Below are 13,102 nucleotides of genomic sequence, written 5' to 3'. Positions count from 1 at the left end.
TGAAGGACCGTCAGAGTCAGATGGGTGAAAGAATGACGTCAGGTCAGTCCGTATCCAGGCTGCTGTTGGCATGGAAATGCTAAGAGTGAGTAAAACTGACACTGTAGTCTCCACTACTCCTGGCCACTCTCCCTTTTAGTCCCTCTCACTCTCACACACAGAGGTCATTTTCTCTCAGCAGGTTCTCCAAACTTGAGGAGGAAAAATAAAAATGTCTGAAAGGAGCAGGAAGACTTTGCTGACACACTGGCTGAAGGTCAACCGCTCGCGTCTCTGAAGAGTCTGGCCCGTACGGCGACGGTTTAGGGCCGTCCAGTTTCATCAACTCTGGTCAACTCAAAGGATCCGTACACCAGCATCCACATGCCATCCTGACCAGGTCCGGTTCACCCCTCTATGGCCTGCTCCATCACTCACACCTTATTAGCCCGGCTGACCAGCAGCCGCCGGCAGCAGGGCGGTGGATTCTCTCCGCAGCTGTGAGGTGATGTCATAAACGTTGTTTCAGAAATGTGAAGGATTCCATTTGTCCTCAAAGATGGTGTGATAAACCCTTGAGACTGGTTTAGATTTTCTTAAGTTGTGAAAAAAAATGGTTCTACAAAATACCAACAAACATAACCTCAACATCAGCGAGCTGGTGGGGGGGCAGCCAGAGTTTGGTTTGGACTGTGGTTTTGGGGTTCATTTTGATTTGAACAAGAGGAAAAGATTCCCACCATGAGTGTAAAGGAGTGAAGAACATTAACGCAGTTTTACTGTCCATTATGGTCGCCATTGCTCTGGAGTGAGGGCGGGGCTAATGAGCCGTGTGTGTGTGAATGTTTTTTATGATTCAGTATGACATCAGCAAACCCTTGACGGATGACATCTCAGCATGGTACATATTCCAGAGTTATAAGAGAGGGCTACTTAGCGAAGCTGTGTTACCTATAGCGTGACTGCCGCCTGGACCTTCATCCTCTGAGGGTTCAGCAGGCAGCACGGTCACCTTGGTGCCTGTTTGCTTGATGAACTGCTGCAGGTTGACCTGCCGCAGCTCCTTGGTCAGCTGCTCCAACTCGTGCTGCATGTCCTGCAACAAACAGCCCAGACCACCAGACAACTGTCAGCTTTAGCCAGAAAGTGAAGAGTTCCTTGAACTGCGGGTCAACTGAGATCATGCTGCTCTCACACTTTCCTCTCAGAGCTGCTAACTAGTTTAACTATCAGCCTGCTCTCACGCTTTCCTCTCAGAGCTGCTAACTAGTTTAACTATCAGCCTGCTCTCACGCTTTCCTCTCAGAGCTGCTAACTAGTTTAACTATCAGCCTGCTCTCACGCTTTCCTCTCAGAGCTGCTAACTAGTTTAACTATCAGCCTGCTCTCACGCTTTCCTCTCAGAGCTGCTAACTAGTTTAACTATCAGCCTGCTCTCACACATTCCTCTCAGAGCTGCTAACTAGTTTAACTATCAACCTGCTCTCACACTTTCCTCTCAGAGCTGCTAACTAGTTTAACTATCAACCTGCTCTCACACTTTCCTCTCAGAGCTGCTAACTAGTTTAACTATCAACCTGCTCTCACACATTCCTCTCAGAGCTGCTAACTAGTTTAACTATCAACCTGCTCTCACACATTCCTCTCAGAGCTGCTAACTAGTTTAACTATCAACCTGCTCTCACATTCCTCTCAGAGCTGCTAACTAGTTTAACTATCAACCTGCTCTCACGCTTTCCTCTCAGAGCTACTAACTAGTTTAACTATCAACCTGCTCTCACACATTCCTCTCAGAGCTGCTAACTAGTTTAACTATCAACCTGCTCTCACGCTTTCCTCTCAGAGCTGCTAACTAGTTTAACTATCAACCTGCTCTCACGCTTTCCTCTCAGAGCTGCTAACTAGTTTTACTATCAACCTGCTCTCACGCTTTCCTCTCAGAGCTGCTAACTAGTTTAACTATCAACCTGCTCTCACGCTTTCCTCTCAGAGCTGCTAACTAGTTTAACTATCAACCTGCTCTCACACTTTCCTCTCAGAGCTGCTAACTAGTTTAACTATCAAACTGCTCTCACACTAACATGGTGATAAAACACGATCGATAGTGGATTTGATTTTCCTAACTAAACAAACAGAGGAGAGAACCTCCTTCTGCCCACAGGACGTACTTGTGATGTCAGCAGCCTTTTAGAAAGATATTCAATTCATCTGAACGATCACCATTAGGATGGCGTTCTTATGGGCATCATGGCTTAGCGGAGGAGCGGCTGTCTAGCAATCCAAGGGTTGCTGGTTCAAGTCCCCTGTCCCCCAGCAACCAGTCCAAGGTACTGAGCCCCTAATTGCTGCAGGCTGGCGCCTTGCATGGCAGCTCCACCTTCAGTGTGTGAACGGGTGAATGAGACGACACTGAAGCGCTCTGAGTGCCGCGAAGGTAGAAATAATAATGAGTGCATGTACCATCTGATGGAGCACCTCGTTTTGCTCCAGGACCTAACGAGGTGACAGCAGTGACTGTGCTGCATTCACGTCTCACCTGCAGTTTCTTGCTGCTCTGTCCAAGTGACCTGTCCACCGCTCTGCAGCTGCTCTCCAGCTGGACAGCTTGTCTCTCCTGGGCTTTTAGCTCTGCTTTGACCCTGAGGACTTGAGCCCGAGCCTCTGCCTCATTGACCCACTGGGTCTCCCGACGCTCCCTCTGCAGCCGCTCCTCCACCAGGCCAGCCTCAACACCCTGATGGGACAAACAGCTACAGTATGGAGGAGAAGAACGCTACACGCTTGAATAGTCACTCCGGAGACGAGAGACAGACATGACAGACTGGACTGGCTGGAGAGACATGATGAAAAACCTTCTTTATTTTAGTTTGTTAAAACCTTTTTTTTTCCTCAAATCTTTTTCTTTTTCTACAGTTTTTCAATTCAGCCACCATAGCCCAGTTAGCTCACCTCAACCATCGCCATCTTGTCTTCAATCTCCTGCTCGCAGCCCTGCAGTCGGCCTCGCAGCTCCTGCAGCCTTTCCTCCAGCTGTCGCTCGCTCTCCATCTCGATCTGCAGCTCAGTGGCCCAAAACTCCTCCTCCTCCATCTCCACCTCGTTCTTCCTCAGATGCTTCTCCAGCCTCAGGATCTCCTCTATCAGCCCTCCGCCTGGGTCACCACCGCACCCTGGACCTTGCCCCCCTCGTATCTCTGCCCAGGCGTGGAGCTCAGCCTCGTATGCCTCCAGTTTCCTCTCCAACACACTGAGCGTGTCCCTCTGTAGGCCAACTAGTCTGACTAGATCCTCCATGCGGCAGGCCCATAGACCCGGGGATGCAGTCCCAATGGCTCCTCCGGCGTGATGGTGATTCCCGCTGTTGCCCAGGAGAAGTCTCCGCTTATTTTCAGCCTCTCCGCTCCGTCCTCCACTCAGGATCTCCCTAAGACCTCTGGGTGCGCCTGTAAAGGTCAGAGACTTGCGGCGTGGCTCACGGCGACGGAGAGAGCGATCATTGGGATGGCGAAGCTTTGCAAGGGGCGGGAGGCTCTGCCGATACAGTCCACGTTCAGGCCCCCTGAGAGGAGGTCCTTCTGAGGGCGGCCGCTCAGTCAGGGAGGGGCCTGTGCGGAGGAGGATGAGCTGGACGTCACCAGCATACTGGCCCCAGGTGTTCAGAGACGCCACAGGGCTCTCGTGAGGGGCGAGGTGGCGCTCAGTGTCACGCCATTTCTCTACCAGAGTGTATCTCCCAGTGCGACCTGAGAAAGAGAACAGAAATCTGCTAGAAGAACGCCTGAAAACTGAGCTTTCTGATTGGTCAGGATGCACCCTATCGGCAAGTCCTGAGTATTGGCAGATAGAATTGGTTTAAAGCTGTCAGCTAGTCTTCATTAGTCATCTGTTCAAGTCAAGGAAACAAAGTGGTAAACACGTACATGCTTGTTAGGAGAGAAAATATCATTTTTTCAAATATACATGTTTCATGTGTATCAGTGTGTAAATACCACATAACTTGTTGTACAGATATTATCATCATCATCTGTTAATTTTGTCCAAATCAGTCCGAAAATATCGGCATATCAGATTGTGGCACCTTTGTGAAGTCAAGTCAAGTCAGGTTTATTTGTACAGCGCCAAACCCCAACCAAAGTTCTGTCCTGACTCTGTCCAAGTAGAGCAGGTCCAGCACCTCCCTCCTTCAATGAACCTCCACCCAACAATTCTCCATCAGCAGCACATCCTGCAACAGCAGCCACCAGAACCTTCCTTTACCAGCAGGAAGGTGGAGCAGATCCAGGATCAGTGGGGACGGAGAGAGCAGGAGAGCAGGACAGAGACAAAGACAGAGAATGGAGGAGGACAGAGAGACAGAAGGAGAGAGAGAGACAGAGATAAAGAGAGAGAGAAAGGAGGAGAGACTGATGGACAGAGACAAAGACAGAGAATGGAGCAAGACAGAGAGACAGAAGGAAAGAGAGGGACAGAGATAAAGAGAGAGAGAAAGGAGGAGAGACTGATGGACAGAGACAAAGACAGAGAATGGAGGAGGACAGAGAGACAGAAGGAAAGAGAGGGACAGAGACAAAGACAGAGAAAGGAGGAGAGACTGATGGACAGACGGGGACGTGAGCAGGTGGTGCTACAGATAGCAGCTGGAGCCTCTTCAGGTCTGGAGCCTCCTCCAGCAGCACCAGGATCTGGGATGAGGGGAGCCTGAAGGCTCCGGAGAAGAAGAGGAGTGAGTAACACTCACAGTGAGTATGATTTATGTATGACACATATAGGAGGAGAGAGAAGGAACAGAGGAGGAGAGAGAAGCCCAGTGCATCATGGGAGATCCCAGCAGTCTGAGCCTATAGCAGCAGATCTAAGGGCCAGCCTAAGCAGTCCTGACTATAAGCCTGATCAACAAGGAGGTCTTAAGTCTGCTCTTAAACCTAGAGAGGGGGTCTGGGTCCTGGACTGAAACTGGGAGACGGTTCCACAGGAGGGGAGCCTGATAGCTGAAGGCTCTGGCTCCCTTCTACTGTTAGAACTCTAGGAACCAGCAGGAACCCTGCATCCTGGGAGTGAAGGGTTCTAGCTGGATCATAGGGGACTAGGAGCTCTGTCAGGGATGAAGGAGCCTGATTGTTGAGGACTTTGATGGTAGAAGAAGAATTTTAAATTCTGTTCTGAATCTGACAGGGAGCCATGCAGAGAAGCAGTCCAGGAGAGACCTGGTCTCTGCTACCAGTTCTAGTCAACATGCAGGCAGCAGCGTTCTGGACCAGCTGGAGAGTCTATAGGGACTTATTAGTCCCGCCTGGTAGGAGGGAGGTGCAGTAATCCAGCCTGGAAGTGACAGAAGCAGGGACTAGTTTTTCTGCATCTTCTTGAGCCAGGATGTGTCTGATCTTAGTGATGTTACGTAGATGGAAGAAGGCGTCCTGGAGATTTAATGTGGGAGTTAAAGGGTCCTGGTCACAGAGAACTCCTAGGTTCCTACGGTGGTGCTGGGGGCCAGGGTGGTGCCATCCAGGGTACCTGTCTCATCAGATCAGGTGGTCCTCAGGTGTTTGGGCCCAGCACAAGAACTTCAGCTTATCAGAGTTTAATAAAGGAAATGATGGTCCTCCATGTTTCCTGTCCTTCAGACAGGCCTCCAGTTCAGTCAGCTGATTTGTTCCATGTGGATCATTGATGAGTTCAGCTGAGTGTCGTCTGCATAGCAGTGAACATTAATGGAGTGTTTCCTGATCATGTGACCTAGAGGAAGCAGGTACAGGGTGAAGAGGACTGGTCCAGGCACAGAGCCTTGTGGAACACCATAAGTGACTGTAGTGGTCTCAGAGGAACCATCATTAACGAGTACCAACTGGAATGACCTAGTAAATATGACCTGAACCAGTTTAGAGTGGTTCCTTTAATACCAGTGACAGGTTCCAGTCTCTGTCGAAGGATATGGTGGTCAATGGTATCAAAGCTGCACTGAGATCTAATCAGACCAGCACAGAGACCAGTCCCTCATCTGGTACCAGTAGGAGGTCACTGGTACCTTTGACTAGTTCTGTTTCTGTGCTAGGATGAACCTGGAACCTGACTGAATCCTCCAATCAGCTGTTGCTGTGGAGAAGTCCCAGAGCTGTTTAGCAGCTGCTTTCTCCAGAACCTTGGAGAGAAAAGGAAGATGTGATGTTGGTCTGTAGTTGGTAGAACTTCTGGATCCAGGCTTGTTTTTGAGGAGGGTTTAATTCCTGCTACTTTAAAGGACTGAGGGACAGAACCAGATACCAGCGCCACATTGATCATATCTAAGAGGGAGGGGCTAACGAGGGGAGAGAGTCTTGGAGCAGCTTAGTTGGGATGGGGTCTAGGAGACAGGTGGAGGTTTAGAGGAGGACATTATTGAACTGAGCTCATGAAGGCTGATGGGAGAAAAACTACCCAAGTGTGTGTCTGGTCCTCCAGCTGCCTCTAAGGTTCTGGGTTCTAGAGGCCATGTTGTCAGCTGATGGCAGCAGGAGAAGAAGTTTCTCTCTAATCAGGAGAATTTTGTCATTAAAGAAGTCCATGAACTCTTCGCTGCCCAGGGAAACAGGACTACTTGGTTCAGTAGAGCTGTGGCTCTCTGTCAGTCTGGCTCCAGGACTGAAGAGGAACCTGGGTTGTTCTTGTGTTCCTCTATTAGTGCTGAGTAGTCGGCTGCTCTGCTTCTACCAAGGGCTTTCTTCTAGGTTCTAAGGCCATCTTGCCAGACTACATGTGACTCCTCCAGTTTGGAGCAGCGCCATCTTCTCTCCAGTTTCTGGTTTCTTGTTGAAGCTGTCAGGTTCCAGAACCGTACCAAGGTGCTTGTTTCCTTGGATTCATAGTTTTCTGTTTTAGTGGGCCAGCAGAGTCCAGAGTTGTTGCTAAGGTGCTGCTGCTCTATGGATAAAATGATCAGTTTGGGAGGGACTAAGGTGGACAACAGCGTCCTCTGTTACAGTGGGACATGACACTGAATTTAGCACCAATGGAACCACTTCCTTAAATCCAGGTGTGGCCTGATCAGACAAACATCTGGAAACTACAGTTTTCCTGAGTGGAGTGTAGTTGATCAGTCCAAATTCCAAAGTGATTGATTGGTGGTCTGATAAAAGCGTTCTGTGGAAACACAACCAGATGTTCAGCTTCAGTTCCACATGTTAGGAGGAGGTGGAGGTGTGGTTGTGACAGTGAGGGGGTTCATGGACAGACTGATGGACACCAGTTGAGTCTAGAAGAGAGAGAAATGCAGTACCAGACTGTGGTTATCAACATCCTCATGAATACTGAAGTCTCCTCCAATCATGACTTGATCTGATTTAGAACTAAACTGATAGAAACTCTGAGGATTCAGATCAGAATCCAGAGTCAGGACCAGGAGGACGGTCCTCAATCATCAGAGAGGCTGGAGAGTTTCCAGGCTGGAGGAGACAAACTGAGAATCAGGCTTTCAGATGAATGGAAACTTCTTCTGGTTTGGGATTTATTACTAAACTGGTGTCAACAATGGCAGCAGCGCCACCTCCTGGGCCAGAGCCTGGAGGAATGTGAGTGTTCCTGTGACTGGAGGAGTGGATTCATTCAGACTAGCATCCTCATCGTCACCAGCCAGGTTTCAGTGAGACTCAGCAGGTCAACACAACTGTCAGGTATTAATTCATGAAGATGAGAGCTTCAAGGCTCAACTCCACTCAGCTGACAGAAGTGGGCTCATGTCTCTGTTCTGCAAGCGGAGCAAAAATAAATGCTAGATGCTGTCTAAAGATAATCTACCGACAACGCTGGACAGAAGCCCCCACTTACAGAACCCAAAGTACACATCCATATTGGTTTCTGATCACTAATCATAGCGTTTAAGTCTCAATATAAAAAGAAGGAGCACAGGCGGGGGGTCGGACGTGCTGCTTTCTGAGTTTGGCAGGAGCGAGAGGGATGAGTCAGACTTTCCCTCCTCCAGCCCTGCGTTTGTGGGAAGTGATGTCAATACAGTCTGCTCGAGTGTCCCCACTCCTTACAGAGCCATATGGGATGGGGGGTTGCAGAAAGTAGAAGGTGCCAGCAGAGGCTCTGACTGTAGGACCCTCTGTAGCTCAGCAGGGCCTCAACAGGAGGCAGGAGGTGTGTGGAAACCCTTCTACTCAGATTAGCTAGATTAGCGGTGTAGCTCGATACTGCACAACCACACGCTGGACCTTTCCTGTTTTGCACTGTGAAGAAAATGATGAGTGTTCACATGTTCCCGCTCCAGGACTACGAAGAAGGGGAGTACCATGAAAGCTATTCATGACTGTCGGAAGAGGAGGAGATGAGACTGAGTCACAGTGAACAGGAAGTGGAAGGATTCTCCACCAAATGTATTAATGCAGGGGAGGCGGCGCTACAGCCGAGGTTTACTGGGAGCTCACGACAGACGCCGCAGGGATGACACAGCTTTGAAGGCCAACGTGGAATTTAGCAGCACTACAGGTTTACTGGACTAAAGAGCTGTGGGACTGTTACACTGGATTTACTTCAGGACACAAGTTTAGGAGTCGCACATGGTTGACAAGATCATCTTCCCTGATGATTTCTGAGGAAGACAGAGCTAACGTTCAGCTATGAAGGAACGTCACACCATCACAACTGCCGTCACCTCTGTCTTCGGTCTGAAGACGTTCGATATCCACGACAACCTCTGTGGTCACCTTTAGCCCCTTGTTAGCAGCAGCCATTTTTAACACACACGAACGTTTCAACGACAGCGAGTGTAAGACTGCAGAAGCACAGAAACATGAAAGGATCTCAAGAACCAATTTCAGGCATTTTTTTGGAAACTCTACAAGCCCAGTGAATGTGAGACGAACTGATTTCTGAGTTCTACCATGAGAGGCTGAAGCATCACAAGCAGGAGAAACCATGGCTGACTTCCTACCACTGCAAGGAAAATGAAGATGTGAGGTAGCAGAACTGTGGCAGAGGTTCTGGTGGTGACAATACTGTCAACCACGTCATGATAACAGTGGGACAGTGGTCCTACTGGGGCCCTTGAGGACCAGACAACCCGGGAACCGGGCTCCTGCTCTGGGTAGCCCTCGGAGCTCATGAACCAGCGTGGCGAGTCTCCCTCCTACAGCAGCAGCTTCACAGCTGCCATTCCCACATCTTACATCCAAATGGCTGCAATTCATCACCATCATGTTCTCATGCTCTGCCTCTTCACCTCCAGCAGCAAACAAACTCACACTGATAAGCGCCGATATCACACAATGCGTGTGCACTAGATGAGCGCGACGCACGGCAACACTCGAGCTGCTCGATTATGACGTCTTTGGCTGCTGGATAATCCACCGTTCACAGGCTATAAGGTAGGAATCGTTGGACACTTCCAGGGCTCACACACATTTGGACTGACACATTTCTAGGACTTTGGATCCTCAGAGATGTTTGGTTACAATAATAAAAGAACTCCATGTTGAAAATGATTACTGAGTATTTACCTAAACCGATGATGACACAAACACGTGTTTCAGTTAACATGTATTTATCAAGATATATTGATCAGTTAGTCTTACATGAACCTCATACGTATGTAAAATATGCAGGAATCTCTAAGGCAAATTCCACAACGCACTCAATATTTGTGTCATTATTTTCAAAAACTGTTCTCCTCCTTTCAAATTCCATGACTTTTCCAGGTTTTCCATGACCCTCCGCAGACGTAGCATTAATAGAAACAATGCCACATCCCAGGTTGAATAACTCCTGTAAAAGGTTAGAGTGCAGCGTGAGTTACCGATGGCCTGAGCCAGAGCAATGACCACCTCCTGGCAGGTGGTTGCCTCGGTGACCCCGCAGACCACCCTCTGGACTCCGTCCACCCAGACCTTCAGCTCCATGTTGTGTCAGAAGTGAGAAGGCTTGTTGTTGAGTGTTGGCCCTGGCATTCTTGAAGGCTCCAGTGGTGCAGGGCAGCTGAAGCCCCTTCAGCTACTTCTCTGAGGAGGAAGCACAAGGGAAAACAGGAAACAGTCAGTCAGGAAGCGCTGGGGGCTACGCTTCGAAGGCTCGCGTCCCTTAAAGTGACACAAGTGTAGATGTAAAAATGCAAACTGTATCAATACCAGCAGATGTCATTCAGTTGAAGGAATACAGGCTATTTTAGCAGTTACTGGTGCGTCCGTGTACAGCAGAACCAGCTGGCTGCAACGCTGTTGTTCTGAAGAGTTACGTGTCTATGGGGGAGGGAGGGGGGGGGGCAGGAAGAGACAGCAGGCAGACATTTACAGGCCCACTTCCTGCTTTTGTATAGAGAACTGCATGGAAGCAATGAAGACAGAGGAGGAAAAGTGAGCTGATGACATAGAGAGAGCTGGAAAAGCGCCGGCGTGGAAATGTTTCATACCCATAAACCGAGGCAGAAGGGATGAGAACACGGAGGAGTGAAGCAGCCTTTTGTTTCAATGCCACTGCGAACCCTGCGAGGTTCCCCCCTGACTCATCAGAGCAGATGGTATGATGACATCAGCGACGAGTTAAATATAACTAACACATATACAGAAATGTTGCCCGGCTCTGATGAAATTACAGAGGTGATCCAGATGTTTTATGAATCTACATCAATAAAAGCAGTTACAAAGAATGTGTCAAACGAGTGCAGCACGTGTCATCGCAAATAAAAACGCCAGCTCTGCTGTTGTGTAACTGCACTTTGATACAAATATGTCACCTTGAACCCGAATGCACAAATGTAGCATAAATGGCTTCATCTCATCAACATATTTTTATAACGACTTATCACATGACCATTGACACAGCACAGCGCCAGTGTTGCTTCTGCTAGTTTGTTGGTGTGTTTGAGAGAAAAACACATTTCACAGTTTTCAGGAACTTTGTACATTCTCTTGATCAGCGGCAGCCTCGTGCTCCAGCGTTTGCTCCACTGCGATGGTGTTCTCCTCCACCACAGTCCCAGTGTGATCCCCCACCACATGGAAACGAGAGGGTTTCATGTCCACCAAGGACAACGCATTCTTCCAACCCTGGTTCAAGGACACCGTCCTGGGGGGAATGAATGGCAGCTCTCCAGATCTCTATCTCGCTCCATGGAAGCTTTGCTGCACCTCCCTGAGTCAAAAGGTCCTTTTGTTCTACAGCGCACCCCCCCCCCCCAATTACACCTCCCCCAGCCCTCACACTCCCCCTCCACAATCACAGTCATCCACACTATCGTCCTACCTGCAAACCACTGCTTCCCTAAATATGGTACAGAGAGAGACGGAGAGAGACAGAGAGAGACAGACAGACAGAGAGAGACGGAGAGAGACAGAGAGAGAGACAGACAGAGACGGAGAGAGAGACAAAGACAGAGAGAGACAGCAGGGGGGCTGCTCTTGGAACATTTGTAGAGTTCAACAGACATGTGCAACTAATGAGCGGTTCCACCAGCGGTTCCACAGCTCCTGGCTGAAGGTCCTATCCAGCAGGCTGCTTGACTGTTGCCTTCATCCCAACCCAGAAGGCCCTTAAATGGCATTAAAAGGCTACAGGAAGGTGGTCTCACTCAAGAACACGTCTCTGCAGGGACCCAACACACGGTGGGTTTGACCCCTCTCCCAGGAGGTCTTAATGCAAAGCAGCCTCAGAGGCTCATCGGGGGGGGGGGGGGGGGGGGGTGTGAACGAAACACTACTCACTAAAAACTCTTCAAGGGCTCAACCAGAGCCCTGCGCAGGACCGGGTCCTGGTGCGCTGGTATCACAGGTGACCACCTGAATCAGCACAAAACCCAGGACTCCGTTGTGCTGTACCGACGCCACGTCCAAACTCAGGGGCTTACGTGAGTGACCTGCTCTCCTCTGGGGAACCTGCACGTTCACCAACAAACACCAGGAGGCACAGCAGAGGGGGCTTCATTCCTCTGGCCTGGTGAAGCTGCGGCCTGGGGAGGTGCCCACTGCCGGATCTGTGCAGCTCATCTCATGCCAGAGAAACATTTCACCAGACGGACGACGACTTCAATTCCTGTGAGATCATCGGCCAAACCTCCAGCTCATGACTCCATTTGTTTCAGTTTGGTTTGCACGCAGTCGTGTTCACTGGAGGTCTACGGCGTGTGCCTGCTGGTCGCAGCACACCACGCTGGCGGGGAGGAGCCTTCCACTGGCTGTAAACAACCTGCCATATGCTCCTGCGGGTGTTTCCTGGTGACCAACACACACCGTGGAGAAGGACAGCAGGAGAATTTACTGCTGGAGCTTCGCACTGGCACTGATGGGTTTGGAGGGTTCCCAGTCAGTCAAGCAGCACAAAGCAGCCTGACTGTCGGCACCGTGCCGGACCGGAGGGTAACTGAGCAACAGCGAAATGGTGGCGTTAAAACAAAACCAAGAGCACGTCTGTGGAGCAGCAAGTGAAGCGGCTGGAGGAAAATTATCTCAGAGGAGAACTCTTATCTCCTAGCGCTCCACGAGCGGCGCCACCCTCCCTTGTTCCTGAGCGCCAATGCCAACCACGGCTCACGAAGGTGGAAACAATCTTTTCACAAAGATTATGGAGGGTGTCCTCCACACAGGGCTGAGCCCCCCCTCGCCGCTACTGATTCTTCCTGCCTGGAGACACACAGTCCCACTGTCCTGCTCAAAGCTCTCGCCGAGTGCCAACCAGACTTTGATTCAAATGCACTTCCTGCAGCGCAGCAACATGTAATTACTAGCAATTTATACTCGGTAATGGCTAACAGATCTGTTGTGAAATGGCGAGCAGACGAGGCCAGACGCTGGTTGTTGCGGAGGCGCTGGTTTCGTCTGGCCTGCACCAACTTGAGAAAATATCTTTTCCCTTTTCAAATTTTTCCCAAGCCGAGCAGCAGGAGAACCCTGGTGTGGCGGCGGCGGCGGCGGCGGCGACAGCAGATATCGTCTTCAGTCTGATGGCTGGTCTTTTGCTCTGGTCTCTTCTACATGCAGCAAATATGATAAATGAGCTTTTCCAAATGTTTTGAAATGAAGTTTAAAAAAAAATCTAATTCATGGTGATTAGTAGTGTTTCTCTTTTTCAATAAGTACAACATGTGAGTACGAGGCCCCGCCCACAGGAGGTTCAGAGGTGATATAGATTCTTGAGCAGAACAAAAAAAAACCCCGTCAGTGAA

At 49.8% G+C, this 13,102-nt stretch overlaps 1 protein-coding gene across 6 annotated transcripts in view; it reads right to left on the bottom strand.

Moving 5' to 3' along the window:
- Nucleotides 1-13,102, bottom strand: part of rassf8a (Ras association domain family member 8a) — a 30,303-nt gene that overhangs the window by 4,187 nt on the left and 13,014 nt on the right. For 4 of the 6 annotated variants that reach the window (XM_086208043.1, XM_086208044.1, XM_086208042.1 and 1 more), the window contains 4 exons: nt 9,746-9,947; nt 2,929-3,722; nt 2,516-2,713; nt 931-1,075 (listed from right to left, as the gene is read on the bottom strand). In XM_086208043.1, coding sequence (XP_086064169.1) covers nt 931-1,075; nt 2,516-2,713; nt 2,929-3,722; nt 9,746-9,848 — 1,240 coding nt within the window. In that variant the 5' untranslated portion in view covers nt 9,849-9,947. Of the gene's footprint in view, nt 1-930; nt 1,076-2,515; nt 2,714-2,928; nt 3,723-9,745; nt 9,948-10,073; nt 10,139-10,354; nt 10,446-13,102 lie in introns of those variants that run through there. The other 2 variants (XM_086208045.1, XM_086208046.1) reach the window with 2 other exon arrangements.

This window comes from Aulostomus chinensis, chromosome 7 (assembly GCF_037954235.1).
Source record: "Aulostomus chinensis isolate RoL2024-O1b breed Wild chromosome 7, RoL_Achi_v1.0, whole genome shotgun sequence".
NCBI classification, from domain to species: domain Eukaryota; kingdom Metazoa; phylum Chordata; class Actinopteri; order Syngnathiformes; family Aulostomidae; genus Aulostomus; species Aulostomus chinensis.
Note: the sequence above shows the minus strand (reverse complement) of the source record. Positions and strands in the feature narration are given on the sequence as shown.